The sequence below is a fragment of the Aquarana catesbeiana genome, linkage group LG02 (genome assembly GCF_042186555.1).
Source record: "Aquarana catesbeiana isolate 2022-GZ linkage group LG02, ASM4218655v1, whole genome shotgun sequence".
NCBI classification, from domain to species: Eukaryota; Metazoa; Chordata; class Amphibia; order Anura; family Ranidae; genus Aquarana; species Aquarana catesbeiana.
The window spans coordinates 614,186,360-614,212,221 of NC_133325.1; the positions used below are offsets into that span (position 1 = coordinate 614,186,360).

The 25,862-nt window shown below is 42.4% G+C and overlaps 1 protein-coding gene across 5 annotated transcripts in view; it reads right to left on the bottom strand.

Annotated features, from left to right (window-relative positions):
* STS (steroid sulfatase) overlaps nt 1-25,862 on the bottom strand; it is a 496,435-nt gene that overhangs the window by 161,722 nt on the left and 308,851 nt on the right. For all 5 annotated transcript variants that reach the window (XM_073616370.1, XM_073616374.1, XM_073616371.1 and 2 more), the window contains one exon: nt 911-1,032. In XM_073616370.1, coding sequence (XP_073472471.1) covers nt 911-1,032 — 122 coding nt within the window. The remainder of the gene's footprint in view (nt 1-910; nt 1,033-25,862) is intronic.

The window sequence follows — 25,862 nt, forward strand, 5'->3', positions numbered from 1 at the left end:
TATTTTAAGGGGACAGCAAATTTACACTGATATACAAGCTGTAACTCACTACTTTACTTTGTAGCAAAGTGTAATTTCTTCAGTCTTGTCACATGAAAAAATATAATAAAATATTTACAAAAATGTGAGGGGTGTACTCACTTTTGTGAGATACTGTATATTTAAATATTTTTTACTTAGTTCCCCCCACCCCCTTGAGTGCTGCCCACCTGGCTGCTTTATACTGTGCATATGTGCAACATCACTATTAATTCCTATGGGATATCTGTTCTCCAAATGACCACTTGAGACCACCATGAGAACAACTTTCCCCTAAGAATGAATGGGGTTGGGATTCTTATGCACTGTACAAAGCAATTATTTTTGGAGAAAAGTCTATGCAGGTCTTAGCAGGGCTACATAGTAATGATTGCTAATTGGGGCTAAAGATAAGCAGAATACCAGCAGGGCAGCATTTAGAGAGGTGGTGGAAAAAAATAAATAATTAAATAGTGTAATAAACAGTAACGTGTTGTTGGTGCATAGCAGTGTATCTCAACTGGAAGGTATATATAGTTGTGAAAACAATATAATAAAACAGTCTGTAAAATTGCGTGCAAAGATGTATTTTTTCCAATGTGTTAAAATGTCTTTAGGGATTATTCATACCTCTACATTTTTATTTGTGTAGCATAGGTGGTACAATCCTTCTCTTTAGATGGTCAACTTGATGCAAAACACAGTAAAAGTTCAAAAAACTGGATTTTTTGTGGACAGGATTTTTTAATTTTTTTAGGATTATTGTGAACTGAGCAGTGCATTTTTTCCTAACAAGATTTTTTAACAAAAAGATGATTGATTGATTTTGTATATATAAAATGTTACTAGCATATCATAAATATTTAAAAAGAATACAATAAAATTAACTTACTGTTCCTCTGATTCCATCGTACAGTGTTTAAATAAGCATTACAATAATGGAACAGGAATTCATGGTTGGATGTGACACTTTTTCCCAGAACTAAAGGCATCAGATCCTTTCCATCAATAATTCTGCAAGAACATGTGAACAATATAGCCTTTAGGTAAAGATAAGGCATACATATATATAGCATTAACCTATATAATATAAGTTTATTTGCATACTTCTCTCATGTGTAAGTCATGTAATGCATTTGGCTCAGTAATTAATTCATAGATAAGGACCTACTTTCCAGTGCAATACAATTCTGTTAATCTGGTACCAGCAGGATCAGTCGAGTGCCACCTTATGAGATATTCCAGATTATCAGGACAAGCTGCTGGTTTAGAAGGCTGATAAGAAAATTAAGACAAAATACCTATAACTGTTCATTTTTGTCACCTTATCTAAGAAACCATTCTTGCGCGTTCTCCATCGTTAACCTCTGCTGCATTTCTAAAATTCACTGTCTCTGTAAATTTATGCCAACTGCTGACAAACCTGATGTTTTCCAAATCACAGGAACTTGGGTGAGTTTGACAAGCAGTGCCATTTGTCAAACTGTGCAGCCTAAGTTAAAAATGCCATGGCCAGGGCATGTGAGACGCCCATATCCAGCTGTTATTTTTCAGTTGTGCAACCAAGGGGTGGCAAAACCACAGCTCAGCTGCCCATTTTTACCACCCCCGACCATACATCTGAAAGAGACCAATTTCATTAGCAGTTGTACCAATTATTCCCAGCACCAGGTGTTTGATTTCTATATGTTTATGTACTTACAAGCTTTCACAGGTTCAAATTAATATTGAGCAGAATTGGGTTTGGCCCTCCACAAAAGTCCCAATTTCTCATGTGACTCCTTAGCAAAATTAGTTGCTCACTCCCAGTTTAGAGGTTAGGCTAGTGTTAAGCCCCATACACAAGGGCTGAATATCAGGTGGTATTGACTGGTTCTATAGAAACTGGCCGACATTCGGCCCTCGTGTACGGCAGAAGCTGGCCAAATGTCCAGATTCTGTCGAAGGGGCATGACCAAAAAATGTTTGCCGATCTGCATCCAATCAGCGCTCTCAGCCAATGGCTGAGGGCACTGACCGGTGTGTTCTGGGAGGGGGTGGGGGGTGTCCCCCCGTCAGAACACAACAGCTCAGCGGGGAGATGGCTGTACTAACATCAGACAGTTTTCGTTCAGCCTGCTAGGTTAACCAAAAAAAACAGATTAAGCTTTACAGTATTAAATGTTAGCTTATGTTTAGGTGTTAATTGTGTTAGGGTTTAAAGGGTAACTCCATGTTTGTGGGAAAAAAAATGACAAATTAAAAAAAATAATATAGTATATACAATTGTGACACAAGTCATATTGTAACTGAATGTTATTAAAAATTACCTTTCCTTTTCAATATGCAGCTCTGTAATTTTTTTGTAAAATGCAATGCAATATGGCTACCTGGAGGTGTTCTGTAAACAGAACCCCCCCCCAGAAACATCATTTCCTGCTTGTGTGATTGGCTTACTGATTTTCCCAGAAGTCTGCACTAAGATCTAAATCGGATTTTTGGCATCCCCTGCAACAAAAATGTAATTGTTGGTGAGATACTCCCAATAGGAAATCACATCTAAAAGGGATGCAATCCCTGCAATTGTCCTCATCAGAGCCCTGAAGGTGCAGCAGCTGATTATTATGAAACCACTCCCATACAAATTCACTTTCCGCATGGACACAAACACAATGCTTTCTTCAGAATAACAAAAGGTATGAATCTGCAACAAAGTTTGTTAAAATCCTTGTAATGTACATAGATCACCCAGAGGGGAATGTTTTTTTCTCAACAAAAGTGGAAGAAAAGTAAACATGGTGATGTCAACCTAAGAACACTTATAGCAGTTTGGGGTAAATGTAACCTTTACAGTGAACCTCAGCATATTTAAAGTGGAATTGAATCCTCCTATCCTTTACAGCCAAGAAAGTTGCCATCTTTGCCTCTATTTGATTTGCAGTTGCCATGGTTGAAGAAGAATGCTCAGGGAAGGAAAATATACATTTCTAGTTGGCCCCTCAATATAGTGTGTGTAAAGCCTCAATTTATTTTATTTTATTTTTTCTGGATAGGGTTTGGAAAAGTTAAGATCCCAGACAATTTTCTTATATTTTTTCCACCTCTTTCCTGTCCCAGAGACACAACAGGAAGTGAGAAAATCTCCTTGTAAACAGTTCCGAGTGAAACAAATGTTTCCACTAACAGATTTTTCTTCACCTCTTGTCCCTGGGACAGTTTTAGTTCAATCTTAGTTTATTGGATCACACAAAATGTGTATACAGGTAATATTCCAGTTCACATGAGATTAGAAAACAACTTGTGATCGAGTACCGAGATCTTCAAAATACATAAAAAGTTACTTGACAAAACAAATGCAAATAAGTATGTTGATCTAACTACCAAGATATCAACATAGGTAACATTAGTAGATTAGAAGACACTGAAGAAAAGTGTAAAGCTTATAGTTGTGGGTGTAAGTTTAAGATTCCTGTGTATGGGGGGACACTAAGGTGTAATATACTTCTTTGCCAGTTTTTTAAGGCATAGGAAGAGTAGAAAGAAAGATAACAGAGAAATTAAGATAGTATGCAGAAGCTTAAGTACAGAAGGAAAAAGTGTATATACTGTGTCAGGGTCCTCAAGAAGTGTGTGCTGAGTCACCCGTGGACTAGGTGAGGAACTCAGGAGCATAGCGGAACATATAGTTACATAGTTACATAGTTAGTCAGGTTGAAAAAAAACACAAGTCCATCCAGTTCAATCATAAAAAATAAATAAATAAAAAATATCGTACAATCCAATATACCCAATTCTACACACACAGATCCAGAGGAAGGCAAAAAACCCCAGCAGAGCATGCTCCAATTTGCTACAGCAGTGGAAAAATGTCCTTCCTGATCCCCCCAAGAGGCAATCAGATTTTCCCTGGACCAACTTTACCTATAAATGTTAGTACCCAGTTATATTATGTACATTTAGGAAAGTATCCAGGCCTTTCTTAAAGCAATCTACTGAGCTGGCCAGAACCACCTCTGGCGGGAGTCTATTTCACATTTTCACAGCTCTTACTGTGAAGAAACCTTTCCGTATTTGGAGATGAATTTGGAGATGAAATCTCTTTTCCTCTAGACGTAAAGAGTGCCCCCCTGTCCTCTGTGTTGATTGTAAAGAGAATAACAACACCAAGTTCACTATATGGACCCCTTATATATTTGAACATGTTGATCATATCCCCCTTATTCTATTCTTCTCAAGAGTGAATAAATTCAGTTCCTCTAATCTTTCCTCTTAGCTGAGCTCCTTCATGCCTCTTATCAGTTTGGTTGCACTTCTCTGCATTTTCTCCAGTTCCCCGATATCCTTTTTGAGAACTGGTGCCCAAAACTGAACTGCGTATTCCAGATAAGGTCTTACTAATGATTTGAACAGGGGCAAAATGATATCTCTCTCTGGAGTCCATAGCTCTCTTAATGCAAGAAAGGACTTTGCTCGCTTTGGAAACCGCAGCTTGGCATTGCATGCTATTATTGAGCTTATGATCTACCAAAACCCCCAGATCCTTCTCCACTATGGATTCCCCCAGTTGTACTCCCCCTAGCATGTATGATGCATGCATATTCTTAGCCCCCAAGTGCATAACTTTACATTTCTCAACATTAAACCTCATCTGCCACATAGTCGCCCAATTAGACAGTGCATTGAGGTCGGCTTGTAAATTGGAGACATCCTGTAAGGACGTTATTCCACTGCATAGCTTGGTGTCATCTGCAAGGCCCAATATCATTTATAATGATATTAAAAAGTAAGGGTCCCAGCACTGAACCTTGGGGTACACCACTGATAACCTTAGACCATTCAGAGTAAGAATCATTAACCACTACTCTCTGAATTCTGTCTTTTAGCCAGTTTTCTATCCATTTACAAACTGATATTTCCAAGCCTGTAGACTTTACCTTACACATGAGCCGTGTGTGAGAAACTGTATCGAACGCTTTTGAAAAATCCAAGTATACCACGTTCACAGCCACCCCTCTGTCCAAGGTTTTACTTACCTCTTCATAAAAAGAAATCAGGTTTGTCTGACAACTTCTGTCTTTCATGAATCCATGCTGTCTTTTGCTTAAAATGTTTTTTTCCAGCAAGAACTCGTCTATGTGGTCTTTTATGAAATGCTCCAGTATCTTCCCAACTATAGAAGTTAAACTAACAGGTTTATAGTTACTTGATAAAGACTTTGATCCCTTTTAAATATAGGCACCATGTTCGCCCTGCGCCAATCCAGTGGTACTATTCCTGTCATTAATGAGTCCCTAAAAATTAGATACAATGGCTTTGAAATTACAGAGCTCAATTCTTTTAGGATCTGTGGGTGGATGCCATCAGGTCCAGGTGCTTTATCCACCTTTAATCTGTCTAAATATTTCTGAATGGGGCGTGGCCTGATGCATGGAGTGAGAGGACGTACAGTGCTTCAGCTCCCAGATCCTTCGGCTCCTCAGGGCTTCTCCACACCACTTGCCACTGTCAAACCAATCAGAATGGGGAAGGATAAGTACAGGGACCAGAAGGGAACGGGAGGATCCCGACCTAGAGGGGATTTAGGGCATTTTTTTACCCGATCTTCAGCCGCGGCCCAGCGCCGGCCTGGATCCAAGATGGCACCGGCACCTCCGTCCTCGATCCGCTCTGAGTCAGCCCTGGACTCTCTGGCCGGCTCCCAGGCATCCCACCCTATCCCCGTGACACAGGATTGTCCCCCCAGGCTCTCCAGAAGCCATTCCAATAGATCCCTGGGCTCGGAGGATGGATGGGACTTAGAAACACAGATGAGATCTCTCCACAGTTACATGCAATCTCTCCCCACAAAGGCTGACTTTGAACAGTGCGTTCATCGCAAAGAGAAAACTTACAAACAGGAGATCTCTGAGCTCAAACGGGACATTGGTGTACGTTTTGAGGATATAGAAGCCACCACTGAGGCCCTACATACCACGGTGCAGACACATGAAGTAGTACTCAATTCCCACACAGTCATGCTGCAACACCTAGCATACCAGCAAGACGACATTGAAAACACAAACAGGCGTAATAATATTTGCATTTGCGGCATACCTGAATCTGTGGAACCCAAGGATTTAAAAGCAGCGGTTATGGCCATTTTTAACCAGCTTTTACAATTGCCCAAAGATAACCCCCTTGAGCTTGACTGGGTTCACAGGACCTCCGGCCCCAGGATCTCTGATCCCTCATTTGTCCGCGACACGCTCTGCAGAGTGCATTTCTATAATATTAAGGAATCCATCATGCGTGCCGCCAGCACCACCCCTGTGATGCTGCTGCCTGATCTTTCACGTCTAACCCTCACTATGCAGAAAGCTCTAAAACCTCTCACACAGCTACTTCAGTCACGTCAGCTGAAATAACAATGGCGCTTCCCCTTCCAATTGCGGGTTCACCATGACTGTAATGCCCCGTACACACGGTCGGACTTTGTTCGGTCATTCCGACAACAAAATCCATGGATTTTTTCCGACGGAAGTTGGCTCAAACTTGTCTTGCATACACACGGTCACACAAAGTTGTCGGAAAATCCGATCGTTCTGAACGCGGTGACGTAAAACACGTACATCGGGACTATAAACGGGGCAGTGGCCAATAGCTTTCATCTCTTTATTTATTCTGTGCATGCATGGCACTTTGTCCGTCGGATTTGTGTACACACGATCGGAATTTCCGACAACGGATTTTGTTGTTGGAAAATTTTATATCCTGCTCTCAAACTTTGTGTCGGAAAATCCGATGGAAAATGTGTGATGGAGCCTACACACGGTCGGAATTTCCGACAACAAGGTCCGATCGCACATTTTCCATCGGAAAATCTGACCGTGTGTACAGGGCATAAGACTGCCATCTTTCGCACATTGGGTGATCTTCCCACATTTCTCAGCACTCTGGAGCTGCCTCATGTTTCTTTACCGGATTGGCCCTTCACTCCTACACCTGGCCTGCCATACATACCTCAGTGGCAAAAACAGAGTCACAAACGACGCCCCGGATCATTGTCTCGCACAGATCCCGCCGATTGATGTCCCCTAGACCAGCTGTTCGTCCATCTTTTTTCATTGGAAAGCAGGAAAACTCAGAATCTTTGAGTGTTACCTCTCCGAGACTCTCCTGATGATCTTCTCCTCTCCGCATACCTTCCAGCCAGTTGCTATTATTTGCTGATTTTTCCACTTGGAAGGTTTTCTACTACTTACCCACGTTGGGTTTTTCTTTCAGAAGATACAAGGTTCTTCAGTTCAAGGCTGGAAGGATGGACTCAGGCTAACCAAGGGAGAACTTACCCTAAATCATCAGCCCCGTCTCTTGCAACTACCGCCCTCCCCATTTGCCTTGTCACCTGTCTCTAAGTGCATCCATCTTTTTGATACTTGAGGTTTTCGCTTACCGAACTCAAACTTTTGTTTTTTTTTGCTCAGGGACATGTGCGCCTGATTGCACCCCTAGTTGCTCTCATGGTGAGCATAACTGCTTCCAGTACCTCGTTACCTCATGTTTTATCCCAATGTTATATCTCATTGTTTATAACTTGTTTTTTTTTCCCCATTACAGCTTAACTTGTTCATACTTATTTCCTGCCCTGTGGGACCCGGGGCTCCGGGAGCTCTCCCATGCTGTTGCTGATGTTTCCCACAATACATTCTTTTCTATTTTGTACTTATGCATTTTTGATTACATGGCACCACCTAGTGGCCTATTTCAGTATATTCAGTATATTAGTTTATTTAATGCTGTCAGAGTCCCAGCTCCCTGCATTTGATCTTGATAAAACAGTCTTGGCTTCTGGGACCTTCTCTTTCTCTTCCTCCTTGTGCTTTTATGCTACTACCCTCTTGTTTTATCTGTCTTCCTCTATTTTGTTACCTATCCTTGTCCTACTCCCAATATCCCCCTCCCCCCCCTCTGCTGGCTGGGACTGGCCCCCCGAGGGACTCCCACTACTTTTTTTTTATTTTAATCCTCCCTTCCCAATATGGCTGCTACTCCACCTCTTAACCTAGCCTCCTACAATTGTAGGGGCTTTAATACCCCTGAGAAGCGTAGCCAGATCCTCTACCACTTTCATAAACAAAGAACTAACATTCTCCTTCTACAAGAAACCCATTTTCATTCTGGCTCAACACCCATGATACGTAATCGATACTACACCTCTTGGTTCCATTGTTCTAACCCGTTAGCTAAGTCCAAAGGGGTTTCTATCGCGTTTCATAGGTCTTTTCACCCTGAGGTTCTTGACTCTTGTATTGATGCTCATGGCCGTTTTGTGTTTCTCAAATTAAAATTTAATAATTTTCTTTTTACAGTGGCCAATATATACGCCCCCAACACGAACCAGGCTCGTTTCCTATCTTCCACTCTCACCAGACTAGCCTCCTTCGGAGGTCCCTGTGTTATCGTTGGAGGTGATTTCAATGTGGCTCTGTCTCCATCTGCCAACACATCTACAGGTAAGTCTTCCATAAGCACGACCTCACTCTCAAGCATCAAATCCCTTCTACACTCCCATCACTTAGTGGATGTGTGGCGCATACACCATCCCACAGACAGATTTTACCTATTTTTCCATAGCTCACAACTCCTACAGTAGATTAGACTACAGTAGATTAGACTACTTCCTCATTTCACAATCCCTCTTACATACCCCACTACAGACCTCCCTGGGGCATGCTCTCTGGTCTGACCACTTTCCGGTGTCCTTTGCCCGACCCCCACAATCACGTAGAGGGAATTCTTGGCGTCTTAATGACAACCTTCTGCAAGATTCAGTATGTATCGCCGAAGTTACTAAAGCGATCCAAAACTTCCGATCTGATCATATAGCAGATACTACCACTCCACTCAACCAGTGGGAGGCCTTGAAGTGTGTGGTCAGGGGGTGTCCTTATACAAAATGGCTCTCGTTTGAAAAAAATTAGATCGGACGACATACTGACCGCCATTTCGGATCTGGAATCCCTTCACAAACAAACTTTGGATCCCTCTACCTTCATTACTCTCTCAAATTCCCGCCGTGATCTTCTCCAATTACTAGACTCCCCTCTCTAATAGCTAGTGACCGTGCCCGCAAATCTTATTACTCTATAGCTAACAAATGTGGTCAACACCTAGCACGGGTCATTCACCCTAGATCTCCACGTCACCCCATTCCCTTCATTACTAAATCAGACCAGACCAAAGTCTTTGACTGCAAGGGCATATCTACTTCATTTAAAGACTTTTACTCTCAATTATATAACCTCCAACAAATGACCCCGCACAGTCCTGTGTTTCCCTCTCAGGAACCAATGCAGACATATATATTGGAGATGGAGCTACCTGTGATTGACCCACAGGAATCCACGGATCTGGATGGTCCCCTGGCGGAGCCAAAATTCCTGGGTGTCATCAAAGGGCTAAAACCGGGCAAGTGCCCGGGCCCAGATGGCTACACCCCGAGGTTTTACAAAACCTTTGTGCCTTTGCTGGTACCATTTCTGACTAGAGCCTTTAACACCATTAACGACACTATCCTCCCCTCCAAAGAACTTTTATCAGATAATGTATCTATTCTTCTGAAACCTAATAAGGATCCTTCCCAATGCAGTAGTTATCGCCCTATTTCTTTACTAAATATTGACCTTAAACTTTTGCCAAAATCCTTGCTGACCGTCTTTCTCCTCCGGGATCATACATAGAGACCATGTTGGTTTTGTTCTGGGTAGGGAGGCCCGGGACAACACTACCAAAACTATTCACCTCATCTCATACGCTCAATGCCACCACTAGGGATGAGCTTCCAGTTCGAGTCGAACTCATGTTCGACTCGAACATTGGCTGTTCGCAAGTTCGCCGAACAGCGAACAATTTGGGGTGTTCGCGGCAAATTCGAATGCCGCAGAACACCCTTTAAAAGTCTATGGGAAAAATCAAAAGTGCTAATTTTAAAGGCTTATATGCAAGTTATTGTCATAAAAAGTGTTTGGGGACCCGGGTCCTGCCCCAGGGGACATGGATCAATGCAAAAAAAAGTTTTGAAAACGGCTGTTTTTTCAGGAGCAGTGATTTTAATAATGCTTAAAGTCAAACAATAAAAGTGTAATATCCCTTTAAATTTCGTACCTGGGGGGTGTCTATAGTATGCCTGTAAAGGGGCGCATGTTTCCCGTGTTTAGAACAGTCTGACAGCAAAATTACATTTCAAAGGAAAAATTCCATTTAAAACTACCCGCGGCTATTGCATTGCCGACAATACACATAGAAGTTCATTGATAAAAACGGCATGGGAATTCAACACAGGGAAACCCCGAACCAAAATTAAAAAAAAAAAAATAACGTGGGAGTCCCCCTAAATTCCATAGCAGGCCCTTCAGGTCTGGTATGGATATTAAGGGGAACCCTGGCCAAAATTTTAAAAAAAATGACGTGGGGTTCCCCCTAAATTCCATACCAGACCCTTCAGGTCTGGTATGGATTTTAAGGGGAACCCCGCGCCAAAAAAAAAAAAAAAACGGCGTGGGGTCCCCCCAAAAATCTATACCAGACCCTTATCCGAGCACGCAACCTGGCAGGCCACAGGAAAAGAGGGGGGGATGAGAGTGCGGCCCCCCTCCTGAACCGTACCAGGCCACATGCCCTCAACATTGGGAGGGTGCTTTGGGGTAGCCCCCCAAAACACCTTGTCCCCATGTTGATGAGGACAAGGGCCTCATCCCCACAACCCTGGCCGGTGGTTGTGGGGGTCTGTGGGCGGGGGGCTTATCGGAATCTGGAAGCCCCCTTTAACAAGGGAACCCCCAGATCCCGGCCCACCCCTGTGTGAAATGGTAAGGGGGTACTTAACCCTACCATTTCACTAAAAAACTGTCAAAAATGTTAAAAATGACAAGAGACAGTTTTTGACAATTCCTTTATTTAAATGCTTCTTCTTTCTTCTATCTTCCTTCATCTTCTTCTGGTTCTTCTGGCTCTTCTGGTTCTTCCTCCGGCGTTCTCGTCCAGCATCTCCTCCACGGCGTCTTCTATCTTCTTCTCCTCAGGCTGCTCCGCAACCATGGCATGGGGGGAGGCTCCCGCTCTTCTCTTCATCTTCTTCATCCTCTTCTCTTCTTCCTTCTTCTCTTCTTCTCTTCTTCATTTTCTTCTCGGGGCCGCCCCGCATCCATGCTGGCATGGAGGGAGGCTCCCGCTGTGTGACGGCGTCTCCTCGTCTGATGGTTCTTAAATAACGGGGGGCGGGGCCACCCGGTGACCCCGCCCCCTCTGACGCACGGGACATGACGGGACTTCCCTGTGGCATTCCCCGTGACGTCACAGGGAAGTCCCATCAAGTCACCGTGCGTCAGAGGGGGGCGGGGTCACCGGATGGCCCTGCCCCCCGTTATTTAAGAACCGTCAGATGGGGAGACTGCGTCACACAGCGGGAGCCTCCCTCCATGCCAGCATGGGTGCGGAGCGGCCCGGAGAAGAAAATGAAGAAGAGAAGAAGGAAGAAGAGAAAAGAGAAGAAGATGAAGAAGAAGATGAAGAGAAGAGCGGGAGCCACCCCCCATGCCATGGGTGCGGAGCGGCCCGAGGAGAAGAAGATAGAAGATGCCGCGGAGGAGATGCTGGACGAGAACGCCGGAGGAAGAACCAGAAGAGCCAGAAGAACCAGAAGAAGATGAAGGAAGATAGAAGAAAGAAGAAGCATTTAAATAAAGGAATTGTCAAAAACTGTCTCTTGTCATTTTTAACATTTTTGACAGTTTTTTAGTGAAATGGTAGGGGTAAGTACCCCCTTACCATTTCACACAGGGGGGGGCCGGGATCTGGGGGTTCCCTTGTTAAAGGGGGCTTCCAGATTCCGATAAACCCCCCGCCCGCAGACCCCCACAACCACCGGCCAGGGTTGTGGGGATGAGGCCCTTGTCCTCATCAACATGGGGACAAGGTGTTTTGGGGGGCTACCCCAAAGCACCCTCCCAATGTTGAGGGCATGTGGCCTGGTACGGTTCAGGAGGGGGGGCCGCACTCTCATCCCCCCCTCTTTTCCTGTGGCCTGCCAGGTTGCGTGCTCGGATAAGGGTCTGGTATAGATTTTTGGGGGGACCCCACGCCGTTTTTTTTTTTTATTTGGTGCGGGGTTCCCCTTAAAATCCATACCAGACCTGAAGGGTCTGGTAAGTCATTTTTTTTTAAATTTTGGCTGGGGTTCCCCTTAATATCCATACCAGACCTGAAGGGCCTGGTATGGAATTTAGGGGGACTCCCACGTCATTTTTTTTTTTATTTTGGTTCGGGGTACCCCTGTGGGGAATTCCCATGCCGTTTTTATCAATGAACTTCTATGTGTATTGTCAGCAATGCAATAGCCACGGGTAGTTTTAAATGGAATTTTTCCTTCGAAATGTCATTTTGCTGTCAGACTGTTCTAAACACGGGAAACATGCGCCCCTTTACAGGCATACTATAGACACCCCCCAGGTACGAAATTTAAAGGGATATTACACTTTTATTGTTTGACTTTAAGCATTATTAAAATCACTGCTCCTGAAAAAACGTCCATTTTTAAAACTTTTTTTTGCATTGATCCATGTCCCCTGGGGCAGGACCCGGGTCCCCAAACACTTTTTATGACAATAACTTGCATATAAGCCTTTAAAATTAGCACTTTTGATTATTTATGTTCGTGTCCCATAGACTTTAATGGTGTTCGCGTGTTCGAGCGAACTTTTTTCCTGTTCGCATGTTCTGGTGCGAACCAAACAGGGGGGTGTTCGGCTAATCCCTAGCCACCACCAACAGGTTTGCCTTCTTTCCTTCGATGCCGAGAAGGCATTTGACCGGGTCAGTTGGCGCTTTTTGAGACTTTCCCTTGAGCAAATAGGTTTAGGATCCCCCTTTATCTCCAAAACTATGTCACTTTACTGTAACCCCTCTGCTTCGGTCTTGGTGAACGGTACCTCCTCAGAAGCATTTGATATATCCAACGGGACTCGCCAAGGCTGCCCCCTTTCTCCCCTTCTTTTTGTTATTGTTATGGAACATTTGGCATGTGCCATCCGCCAAAATGATTCCATACAAGGCATCCGCACACCATCTGCGCACCACAAACTATCATTATACGTGGATGACTTACTCATATATGCCCGCCAGCCCCATATAAAACTCTTCCTTCCCTTTTTTTTTAATTCCAACGCTTTGGAAAGCTAAGCAACTTTAAGCTTAACATCTCCAAGACAGAGGCCCTTAACATTTCTCTCCCTGCATCTACCATGTCCTCTCTTCACTCCAACTACTCATTTCATTGGCACTCCAAGGGCATCACTTACCTAGGTGTAACAATTCCGGTAAACCTTTCCAATATTTTTGCATTAAATTATATCCCCCTCCTTTCCCGTCTCCGAAAAGACTTAGCTTCCTGGGGGGACAAAACCATATCCTGGTTTGGACGCATAAATACCCTCAAGATGGACACTCTGCCCAAACTACTATATCTTTACCAGACCATACCAGTCACTATCCCCAAATCTTTTTTCTCTGCCTTACGTTCCCTTTCCATCCGTTTTCTATGGAATAAAGGGTTATCTAGAATTAAATCTAAACTACTCACACGGCCAAAATTGCAGGGTGGTACAGGCTTACCAGAATATGAGTTATACTACAAAGCCACATTGATGGCTCGCACCCTAGAATGGTTTTCACGACCTTTTCAAAAAGCCTCGGTGATGGTTGTAACAGCATATGTCTCCGGTCGATTTACGGGCTCTCCTTTGGGGCTATAAGGGCAATTTACCGGACTTATCTAGTTCTTCACCTATAACTACAGCTGCCCTTGTGCTCTGGTATAGGAGAGGATTATGTGAGATCCTATCCTCGGATCCGTCCCCCTTTTCATCACTTTTTGACAATCCAGCCCGACCCATGCTCTAGGTTCATTGCTTCGCTCCTCTTGGCCACAAGCTCACACCTTAATTCATGCAGACAACGGAACTCCAAACATCCTGACGGGAACACAGGACTGGCTTACCTCCCTTCACCTGACAACCTTTACCAAATACTTATTCAGTTCCTCACAGACTCATCGCCCACTGACTGAATTTGAACGCCTGGGCTCTCTTCAAGAATTACCCAGACATTTACTTTCACATGTTTACAGCCTGATTCAAGCCCTCACACAAAATGACCTACCCACTTACACTAGGATGTGGTCGGCAGACTTGGGAAAAACCATCTCCAGAGCGGAATGGCAGACTGCTTTCCACTTTGCACACAAGTCCTCAATCTCTTGTTACTCACAAGAGAAGAATTTTAAGGTTATGTCAAGATGGTACAGGGAACCCACTACATTATGGAAAATATTCCCCTCTACTCCATCTACCTGTTGGCGATGCAATGCAGTCACAGGTACGTACCTTCATGTCTGGTGGGAGTGTGATCGGATCCGACCCTTCTGGAAACAGGTATTCCAGGTATATGAAAAAAATGTATGATGATCCTTTACAACTGACTCCTGAAATAGCTCTTCTCTCTATCCTGCCGGGATCAATAACCTCTCAAAAACGTTGTTTACTACGCTTCTTTCTGTCTGTTGCTCGCCAACTCATACCTCTCTTTTGGAAGACAACTACTATCCCCCAGTTATCTCTTTGGACCTCCACCATGAATGATATTATGCGTATGGAGGAGATGCTGGCACTGGACAATAACACCTATGATAAATTTACAGTACTATGGTCAGTCTGGCGGTGCTTCTCCTCCTCAGATACGCTGGTTATGTTGCTTCCTACCCCTCCGAATCCAGCTCCCTCTATAACTTGAACTTCATCTGAACCTTGACTAAGACCCGTAATTGATAAACCGGAGTCCTTCCTCTACGGTCCCCGCCAGCAGATCCCCTTCCCCTCCCACCCCTTCCACCCCCTTATCCCCAATCTTACTACCCCTTCTTTTCTTTTCTTTTCCTATCTTACCCTTGTATTATTTGACATAGCCTGTTAATATGACCACTCATGTTTTCATCGATACTAGCCTTGCTTTGGTCGATAGCCATTTGGCACGCTGGTTATCATTGTGCTGTAAAATATTTTCTTTATGTCAACTGTGCTTTTCCTTTATGTTACCTTATACTAACAAAAACATTTTCAACCCTAAATATTTCTGGACCATATCACATTTGAGCCATTGTGGATCGTTCGGGGCTGTGTCAATACCACCCCCATTATGGACATGAGCTCCCCCATGCTGTTTTGTATACACAGAGCTGAAGAAATTATTTAATAAGTTAGCCTTCTCTTTGTCCCCAGTCACCCACTCTAGATTATTTTGTAAAGGGCCTACATGCTCAGACCTGACCTTTTTACTATTAATATATTTGAAGATTTTTTTGGTGTTTGTCCTACTATCTTTTCTGTCGTTCGTTTTTTTTCATCCTTGATTTCCTTTTTACATATTCTGTAAAATTCTTTGTAACATTTAAACGACACTAGTGTTGCTTCATTTTTATATTTCGTAAAAGCTTTTTTCTTATTGTTTATAGCTTTTTTAACTTTGACCGTGAGCCACATAGGTTTTATTTTTTAGCCTTTTAAACTTATTGCCCATGGGAATATACTTTGCAGTGAGGTCCCAAACAGTCTTTTTGAAGAATTCCCGTTTCTGTTCTGTGTTCATCGATGCCAATATTCCCTCCCAGTCTAAATCCTGGAGAGCAGCCCTCATCCTTGGAAAATTTGCTCTCTTGAAGTTAAGTGTTTTTATCTTTTCTGTATGTATTTCTTGTTTACAGCGAACATCAAATGAAATCACGTTATGATCACTGCTACCCAGGTGTTCCTTTATCTGAACATTAGTAATAAGTTCTGCATGGTTTGAGATTACCAGGTCCAGCAGAGCTTCATTCCTAGTTGGTGCCTCAATAAACTGCACCATAAAATTGTCCTGTAATAGTTTTATACATTTTTGCCCTTTAACTGTATCAGCAGTGCCATTACTCCAGTCAATTTCTGGGTAGTTAATATCCCCCATTATTATCACTGCCCCAGCCCTTGCAGCTCTTGCAGCCCTTTCCATCTGTGCAAGGAACTGAGTCTCCACCTCCTCGTTAACATTGGGTGGTCTATAACAAACTCCAATGATTAACTTTGAACTACGCATCTATATGCAGTTCCACCCATAATGCTTCAGACTCATCACACTCTCCATCAATCAGGTCCTCTTTCACACTTGCTTTGAGATCACTTCTCACATAGAGACAGACCCTGCCACCTTTCCTTTTTACCCTGTCTCTCCGAAAGAGTGCATAGCCAGGAATATTAATAGCCCAGTCATGTGAGGATTGAAGCCAAGTTTCAGCAATACCGATTACATCATAGGTGTCCTCATGCACCAGAGCTTCCAACTCACCTATTTTGCTTGGCAGACTTCTGGCATTGGTGAACAAACACTTTAATGCATTATTACATTTTGCTCTGGTGTTTTTCATATAATTTTTAGTAGAACAAATGGCACTATAGTTTCCAGTGGCTATTTGCAACACGGGAACTTTCTTGTCACCTGCCATAACCCTCCCCCCATCTATCCCCATTCCACCCTCCATTAATGTCTGACCCCTAACTGACCTGTCTGCCCGATGTAATTCTAGTTCACCCTCCCCATCAATCCTAGTTTAAATACTCCTCCAGCCTACCCATAAATCTCTCCCCCAGAACAGCAGACCCCCTTCCATTCAAGTGCAAACCGTCTTTAGCATATAGGTTTCACCCCAATGAAAAGTCAGTCCAGTGCTCTAGAAACCCAAATCCCTCCTCCCTACACCAGGTCTTTAGCCATGCATTCAGCTCTCTAATCACCCCCTGCCTTTCCTGTGTTGCGCATGGCACAGGCAATATTTCGTAGAATATCACCTTGGAGGTCCTTCCCTTCAACTTGCAGCCTAGTTCTTTAAATTGATTCTTAAGGAGCCTCCACCTTCCATGTATACTGTTATTGGTTCCAACATGGACCAAGACAGCTGGGTCATGCCCATCCCCAGTTATCCCCCCGGTCCACCACATGCCGAACCCTAGCACCTTAGAGACAGCAAACCATTCGGTTGAGGCGATCCTGGCGACAAATTATTCTATTAGTCCTTCTGATTATAGAATCACCTATTACCACCAACTGTCTAGACCTACCTGCACTCCCCTCACCACCTCTACTAGATGGGCTGCTCTCCCAGCTGTTAGGGGTAGCAGTGACATCTAGAGCTGCCACCTCTGTGTTTGCCACCTCCACATCTTCACCCAACTTGGCAAATTTGCTTTGATGCACAAATACAGGACTGGCCTTCCTTTTCTGTGAGCCCCTTCCACTCCCTGTAACTACATTAACCCATCTTCCTATCTGATAATCCTGACTTGCCCCTCCACCCTCCACATCAACCCTACTGACCACCTGATCAGCGAGCAGAGGACCATGCCCATTTTGTGCTAAAAAAGGGAATTTCACATTGACTCAAACTAAATTTAACTTAAGTTCTCTTTTAAACACAGTCATTTTAGGTACATATGATGTGTGCTACACACTATTGAAGCTTATCTGTGGCTGAATCTTATCACAATAAAAGTTAACAAACAAATATAATTAGGCACTTCAAGTAATTACTTCACTCCTAATTCTTACCTTATCTCTCAAGAGAAATGAGCATTAGGTCTAAGAACAGCAGGCATAGTTAAATCCAGCTAATTAAGGGACATAAAGGTATTCCAAGAATTTACAAACAAAATTGTGAGATATTGGTCAAGATACTTGCTAAAGTATCTAAACCCAAGAGCATAAATATAATATATTGCAGCATATTAGTACTTAGTTATGGTAGCTGCATATTTTTTTCTCTATTTTCACCCTGTGACAGTAACACACTTCCTATTCTAGGGTGACAATGTCCACTCAGCATTCTGTGCCTGTGGAGGAGCAATGTAGATACCCTGTAGTTCACTCAGAGATATGAGAACAATGCTCACTCATGAGTCATTAGAAGAAGAATGCACAGGAAGTTATAATTTTGCAAGATCCCTGGCAGGATCAACAATTATTATTTTTAAATATTGTATGTAACAGATCCAAAATGGAGCTAGTTCTGCTTTTACATATATGCAGTATCTCACAAAAGTGAGCACACCCCGCACATTTTTGTAAATATTTTATTATATCTTTTCATGTGACAACACTGAAGAAGTGACACTTTGCTACAATGTAAAGTAGAGAGTGTACAGCTTGTATAACAGTGTAAATTTGCTGTCCCCTCAAAATAACTCAATACACAGCCATTAATGTTTAAACCGCTGGCAAAAAAAGTGAGTACACCCCTAAGTGAAAAAGGCCAAACTGTCTTAACCCTCTTGGGCATGGAGTTCACCAGAGCTTCACAGGTTGCCACGGGAGTCCTCTTCCACTCCTCCATGATGACATCACGGAGCTGGTGGATGTTAGAGACCTTGCGACCTCCACCTTCCGTTTGAGGATGCCTCACAAATCTCAATAGGGTTTAGGTCTGGAGACATACTTGGCCAGTCCATCACCTTTACCCTCAGCTTCTTTAGCCAGTCAGTGGCCATCTTGGAGGTGTGTTTGGGATTGTTATTGTGTTGGAATACTGCCCTGCGGCCCAGTTTCCAAAGGGAGGGGATCATGCTCTGCTTTAGTATGTCACAGTACATGATGGCATTCATGGTTCCCTCAATGAACTGTAGCTCCCCGGTGTCGGCAGCACTCATGCAGCCCCAGACCATGACACCACCATGCTTGACTGTAGGCAAGACACACTTGTCTTTGTACTCCTCACCTGGTTGCTGCCACACACGCTTGACACCACCTGAACCAAATGCTTTTATCTTGGTCTCATCAGACTACAGGATATGGTTCCAGTAATCCATGTCCTTAGTTTGCTTGTCTTGAGCAAACTTTTTGCAGGCTTTCTTGTGCATCATCTTTGGAAGAGGCTTCCTTCTGGGACGACAGCATTGGCAGACCAGTTTGATGCAGTGTGCGGCATATGGTCTGAGCACTTACAATGCTGGCAGCACTCATACATCTATTTCCCAAAAGACAACCTCTGGATATGATGCTGTGGACATGCACTCAACTTCTTTGATCGACCATGGTGAGGCCTGTTCTGAGTGGAACCTGTTCTGTTAAACTGCTGTATGGTCTTGGCCACCTTGCTGCAGCTCAGTTTCACGATCTTGGCAAACTTCTTATATCCTTTTTTTCAGAGCAATTATTCTTTTTTTCAGATCCTCAGAGAGTTCTTTGCCATGAGGTGCCATGTTGAACTTCCAGTGACCAGTATGAGAGAGTGAGAGCGATAACACCAAATTTAACACACCTGCTCCCCATTCAAACTTGAGACTTTGTAACACTAACGAGTCACATGAAACTGGGGAGGGAAAATGGCTAATTGGGCCCAATTTGGACATTTTTACTTAGGGGTGTACTCACTTTTGTTGCCAATGGTCTAGACATTCATTGCTGTGTGTTGTGTTATTTTGAGGGGACAGCAAATGTATACTGTTATACAAGCTGTACACTCACTACTTTACATTGTAGCAAAGTGACATTTCTTCAGTGTTGTCACATGAAAACATATAATAAAATATTTACAAAAATGTGAGGGGTTTACTCACTTTTGTGAGATACTGTAACTGGCCTTCAACCTATAAAAAGATCTAATACACCCGGAAGTGGTAAGTCTGCTTTTCTACGTACGTTTCACCGTACTGGCGTCCTGATGATCGTGTGTACACAATTCCGATGCACAAAGTGCCACGCATGCTTGGAATCAAGCAGAAGAGCAGCACTAGCTATTAAACTTAATTTTTCTCGGCTCGTCGTATGTGTTGTACGTCCTTGACGTTCGGAATTTCCGACCAACTTTGTGTGACCGTGTGTAATGCAAGACAAGTTTGAGCCAACATCCGTCAGAAAAAAAACATGAATTTTGTTGTCGGAAAATCCTATCGTTTGTACAGGGCATAAGAATTCTTTTTGTGTGTCCTTGGTGGAGTCTGTTCCCTTACCTGCCATCTGGAGGGGGTCACATAGTGGAGAGATGTCTACCTAGGATTCCTCTGGTCCATTCAATTCAAGCGCATTTTGACCTACTGTAAAAAGTTGTCAGACACCCTTGGCGAGTTGCCATCTACCTCATGAGCACTCGTGGTGAAGTTTTTATTTGAAGAAACATCAAAACAGAAGATTTCATTTATTTATGGTGTTGGGATTGTCACTTTGGACCTTATATATTTATTTGTTTTTGTAATCACCATTTGCCTTTTTCACTTTTATTTTGTATGTTTTTAGCGCCAACACCTTTGCATTTGAGGTTTCTGCCCCAAAAATATACCCTTTGTCTGGAATTCCTATAAAAAAATATACCAGTGTCTCCTGGTACGTGATGGTGCCTATGGACTCTAAGCACCCTCACACAGACTCTTATGCCGCGTACACACGGTCGGACTTTTCGTCTACAAAAGTCCGACAGCCTGTCCGACAGACTTCCGACGTACCTTCGGCGGACTTGCGGCAGACTTTGTTACGAACGGACTTGCGCACACACGACCACACAAAAGTACGACAGCCTAGTACGCGGTGACGTACACCAAGTCCGACGAGACTATAAAACGGAAGTTCAATAGCCCGTACGACACCCTTTGGGCTCCTTCTGCTAATCTCGTGTTTATCTCGTGTTAGTAGAAGTTTGGTGAGAGACGATTCGCGCTTGTGAGACTCGTATTTTTCAGTTCGTTTTAACTGTTGTTCAGTCTGTGCTTGTGAGGTTTGTATCTGCTTTTCAGTGCGTTTGGTCAGTTGGCATTGAGAAATCTTTGTTTTATTGGCCGCTCGTTCCTGATTTTCAGGTCGTTCTTCACAGGCCTTGCTGTTCTTTAGTGCGTTCTGTTTAGTGCGTTCTGACCAGCCGACCGTTTTGAAGCCATGTTACCTGTACGTACTCGTCGTAGAGCTCGTGCATTGTATGTGCTTGGTGCTGTAGTTTATTCTTCAGCCCAAGACCAGTCCATGAACAGGGCGAGGAGGAGTTCATGGACCAAGAATTGGTTGCTTCAGCGTGACCAGTTCTGTCACATGCCTTTGCTCTGTGAGATCCGTGAGAATAATCCTGAGGATTTCAGGAACTTTCTCCGGATGACGGACCCCGTTTTTGACCGTTTGTTGGCTTTGCTGACCCCCTATATCAGCAGGCAGGATACCTGCATGAGGCAAGCCATCACTCCGGAGCAGAGGCTGGTCGCTACCTTGCGGTATTTGGCCACAGGGAGAAGCCTGCAGGACCTTAAGTTCTCGACAGGCATCTCCCCCCAGGCTCTGGGGATCATTATCCCAGAGACCTGTTCTGCCATCATACAGGTCCTGCAGAAGGACTATATTAAGGTAAGATATTTTTCTTTTATTAGCATCACATGTTCTTTTATGTAATCTTTGATAATATAATGTATTTCTTGCTTCAAACACTACTTACCATCATTGCAATATAGTGTGAATGTCCCCTTTTTATCCTCACACATGCTGGATTTTTTTCCTGTTATTTTTTGTCATGCATGTATATTTTCCTTCAATAACCTTCCCAGCATGAAGTGATGGGAACATATCCACCTAGTCTACTCATTTGGAATGTATTTTGTTTGAGTGTATTTAGTTTGCTGCTAATGAGCAATTATCTAGATTTCACAACCCCCCCACCCCCACCTAAACTCACTCCAAATAGTTGGCTGCTAATGAGCAATTATCTAGATTTCACAACCCCCCCCCCCCCACCTAAACTCACTCCAAATAGTTGGCTGCTAATGAGCAATTATCTAGATTTCACAACCCCCCCCCCCCACCTAAACTCACTCCAAATAGTTTGCTGCTAATGAGCAATTATCTAGATTTCACAACCCCCCCCCCCCACCTAAACTCACTCCAAATAGTTTGCTGCTAATGAGCAATTATCTAGATTTCACAACCCCCCCCCCCACCTAAACTCACTCCAAATAGTTTGCTGCTAATGAGCAATTATCTAGATTTCACAACCCCCCCCCCCACCTAAACTCGACTCCAAATAGTTTTGCTGCTAATGAGCAATTATCTAGATTTCACAACCCCCCCCCCCACCTAACTCACTCCAAATAGTTTGCTGCTAATGAGCAATTATCTAGATTTCACAACCCCCCCCCCACCTAAACTCACTCCAAATAGTTTGCTGCTAATGAGCAATTATCTAGATTTCACAACCCCCCCCCCCCCACCTAAACTCACTCCAAATAGTTTGCTGCTAATGAGCAATTATCTAGATTTCACAACCCCCCCCCCACCTAAACTCACTCCAAATAGTTTGCTGCTAATGAGCAATTATCTAGATTTCACAACCCCCCCCCCCCACCTAAACTCACTCCAAATAGTTTGCTGCTAATGAGCAATTATCTAGATTTCACAACCCCCCCCCCCACCTAAACTCACTCCAAATAGTTTGCTGCTAATGAGCAATTATCTAGATTTCACAACCCCCCCCCCCACCTAAACTCACTCCAAATAGTTTGCTGCTAATGAGCAATTATCTAGATTTCACAACCCCCCCACTCCCACCCTCGTTAAAATTTGCTGGAATGTTCTGTGGTGTTGATTTGTCTAAAGCAAATATATGTGGCACTTTGCAAAATGCATGTGCACTCTACAAGTGCATTTGTTCCAGTGCTTTAGTAAATGAGCAGAAGCTCTGCTGATTTCCATCATCAAATCATATGCAAGCCTCAAAGTGTTTTCATTAATTGCCCTTGCATGTGATTGTGTACTCCTTGCAACATGAATGCCTTTTTACATTACCTCATTTACTGTAAGCTGGTTAGCAACTGCACCTGCAGAGTGCGACAACTGCAGTCTTGTAGCCTTTTTAGTCCCTAAATTCCTGCGTGTCCTCAAAGTAATTTTTTTTAGGGATTTCACAACCCCCTAAAATGTAATCAATGTTCCATCAGAGGGGGTGAGCAATCTGATAAGTGTGCCTTTCCATATTAGTTATTCCAGAACAATTAAATTATTGAATGTTATACTGATGCTGGGGAATAATGTTTTTAATTGTCTAATTTTCTTGCAATGTTAGCTTACAAATTAATTGATTTTGGTTTTCTTTTTTGATTTCCCAGTTTCCTTCAACGCCACAGGAATGGCAGACTGTGGCATCCCATTTTGCCAGCCGTTGGGACTTTCCCAATTGTGGAGGGGCTATAGATGGGAAACATGTCCACATTGTGCCACCACCCCATTCGGGGTCATATTATTTTAATTATAAGGGGTTCCACAGCATTGTTTTAATGGCGGTGGTGTCGGCACACTATGATTTTTTATATGTGGACGTGGGGAAGAATGGCCGGATGTCGGATGGAGGAGTATTTGCCCAGACGGAGTTCTGCCAGCGTCTCCAGAGTGGTGGCCTGGGATTGCCACCTGATGAGGATAACGTGGAAGGACTCCCCTTTGTCTTCATTGCCGATGAAGCCTTCGCTCTCAGCAAGCACCTCATGAGGCCATTCCCCCAAAGAACACTCACCCCGGAGAGGAGGGTTTTTAATTACCGGCTGGCCAGAGCTAGAAGAGTGGTTGAGAATGCGTTTGGAATTCTGGCCAGCCGGTTCCGCCTGTTTCAAACAGCCATTAATTTGGCGGAATACAAACTTAATTTTATTGTTTTATCGTGCTGCATTCTGCACAACTTTTTAAATAAGCATGCTCCAAATTATATAGGCACAGTTGGGCCTGAGGCCGGACAAATAGAAGCCAACCTTCCAGGCCTGGATACTGTCCGTACTGGCTTGGCCCCCCAAAGTGCCCGTCAAGTTAGACAGCAATATGTTAATTATTTTATGGGTAGGGGGGCCATTGCAATGGGCCAGGATATCTAATTTTTGACAATAAAAAAATTATTGATGAAATCTTGCATTATATTTATTGCTTGCCTTTCTTTTGGGCTGTCTCCTAGGTTATGGTCGAGCAGTTGTAGTGCCAACTGTATTGTAATTTTAAATGTCTAAATAAGCTCCATTGCCACTGTAAACAACTTTTTTACAATTATAACTAAAATGATACTGAGCCTTGAAATAACAAACCACACATTTATTTAATTCCTATAAGGAGATGTTTTTATTAATGGTTGTTATGCATTCAGTTCTGCATTTAGTAGAAAATGTTCATTGACAAAAATAGAATGATATCTTAATAATGTAGCAAAATATAATTATATCTAAATATTTATACCTAAATCCACAAAAAAATATTTTTGGCTTTTTGATTTTCACAAACAGGCTTTTTTTTGGGTTTTGGGAAAATCAAGTTTTGTTTTGTGTTTTTTTTTTTTTGGGTTTTTAAAGCAATTTTTGTGTTTATGTTTTTATTTTTTTAGCAAGTTATTTTTGTTTTTATTTTTTTTTGAATAAAGTTTGTATATTTTTGTTTTTTTGTTTTTTTAAAATCAAGTGTTTTTTAATTTTTTATTTTTTTTTTAATCATGTTTTTTTTTTTTTTTTAGTTTTTTAAAATCAATTTTTTTTTTTTTTTTTTTTTTTTAAATCAATTTTTTTTTTTTTTTTTGTTTTTTTAAAATCAAGTTTTTTTTTTTTTGTTTTTTTTAAAATCAAGTTTTTTCTTTTTTTGGTTTTTTAAAATCTATTTTTTTATTTTTTTTGTTTTTTAAAATCTATTTTTTTATTTATTTATTTTTTTTAAATCAATTTTTTTTTTTTTTTTGTTTTTTTAAAATCAAGTTTTTTTTTTTTTGGTTTTTTTAAAATCAAGTTTTTTCTTTTTTTTGGTTTTTTAAAATCTATTTTTTTATTTTTTTTGGTTTTTTAAAATCAAGTTTTTTATTTTTTTGGGTTTTTAAAATCAAGTTTTTTATTTTTTTGATTTTTTGTGTTTTTTTGAAAATCAATTTTTATTTTTTTGTGGATTTGTGAGGTATTTACAAGAAACAGCCCTCCTTTTTTACATTAGCTTAAACAGCCATTTATGTTCTGGCCAAAACAAAAAAGAGAAGGCCCAGAATGGGGTCAGCAAAACAGGAAATGAAGGACATGATTGATGTTTTGGGGTTTAAAAAAGGGCATTTAGATTCGACCCAAAACATCAATCATGTCCTTCATTTCCTGCTGCATACGATCCAGCCGATTCCGCATTTGATCGATCTCCCCATTCCAGGCCATGATTTGAGCAATTAGCCGTTGGGCACTGTCTGGGGTAAAATAGTCAGTTGGACCTAAAGTGGAATGAAAAAAAAAATATGTTTAGAAATATGCACACATAAGTTTACCTTACCATAAAGCTGGTGTCTCAGACACTGACCTGGTGGGGTGCCCATGTCGCAAAGTTCATTAACATCCTCGGGGGTGGCGCTGTTGCTTGACTCCAGCACAACCAGATCACCTAAAATAGAGTAGAAAAATTACATAAAATAAAAGGCAGCCATGCATAGATTACCGTAAGCTGGTGTGTCAGACACTGACCTGGTGGGGTGCCCATGTCGCCCACCTCTCCTTCCTCCACATCCTCAATGGGACTTGGGCTTATTTCCCAATCATGTTTTGCTTTGGGTTGGCTGAGTGATTTTTCCCCTATGTGAAACAAAAAATTATTTTAATCTAATTAGCACACAGATATTTTAGTACATAGTAATTTTCCAACATTTGTAATGAAGTGGTTTGTGTAGAGTTCCTATTTTACCTCAATATTTAAAATTTGAAAGACATATCGGATAGATAGATATCAATATCTCAAAATATAGTTAATAATCTTTTGATCTCTCTCTATATCTGGACCAAAATCTCAAACTATCT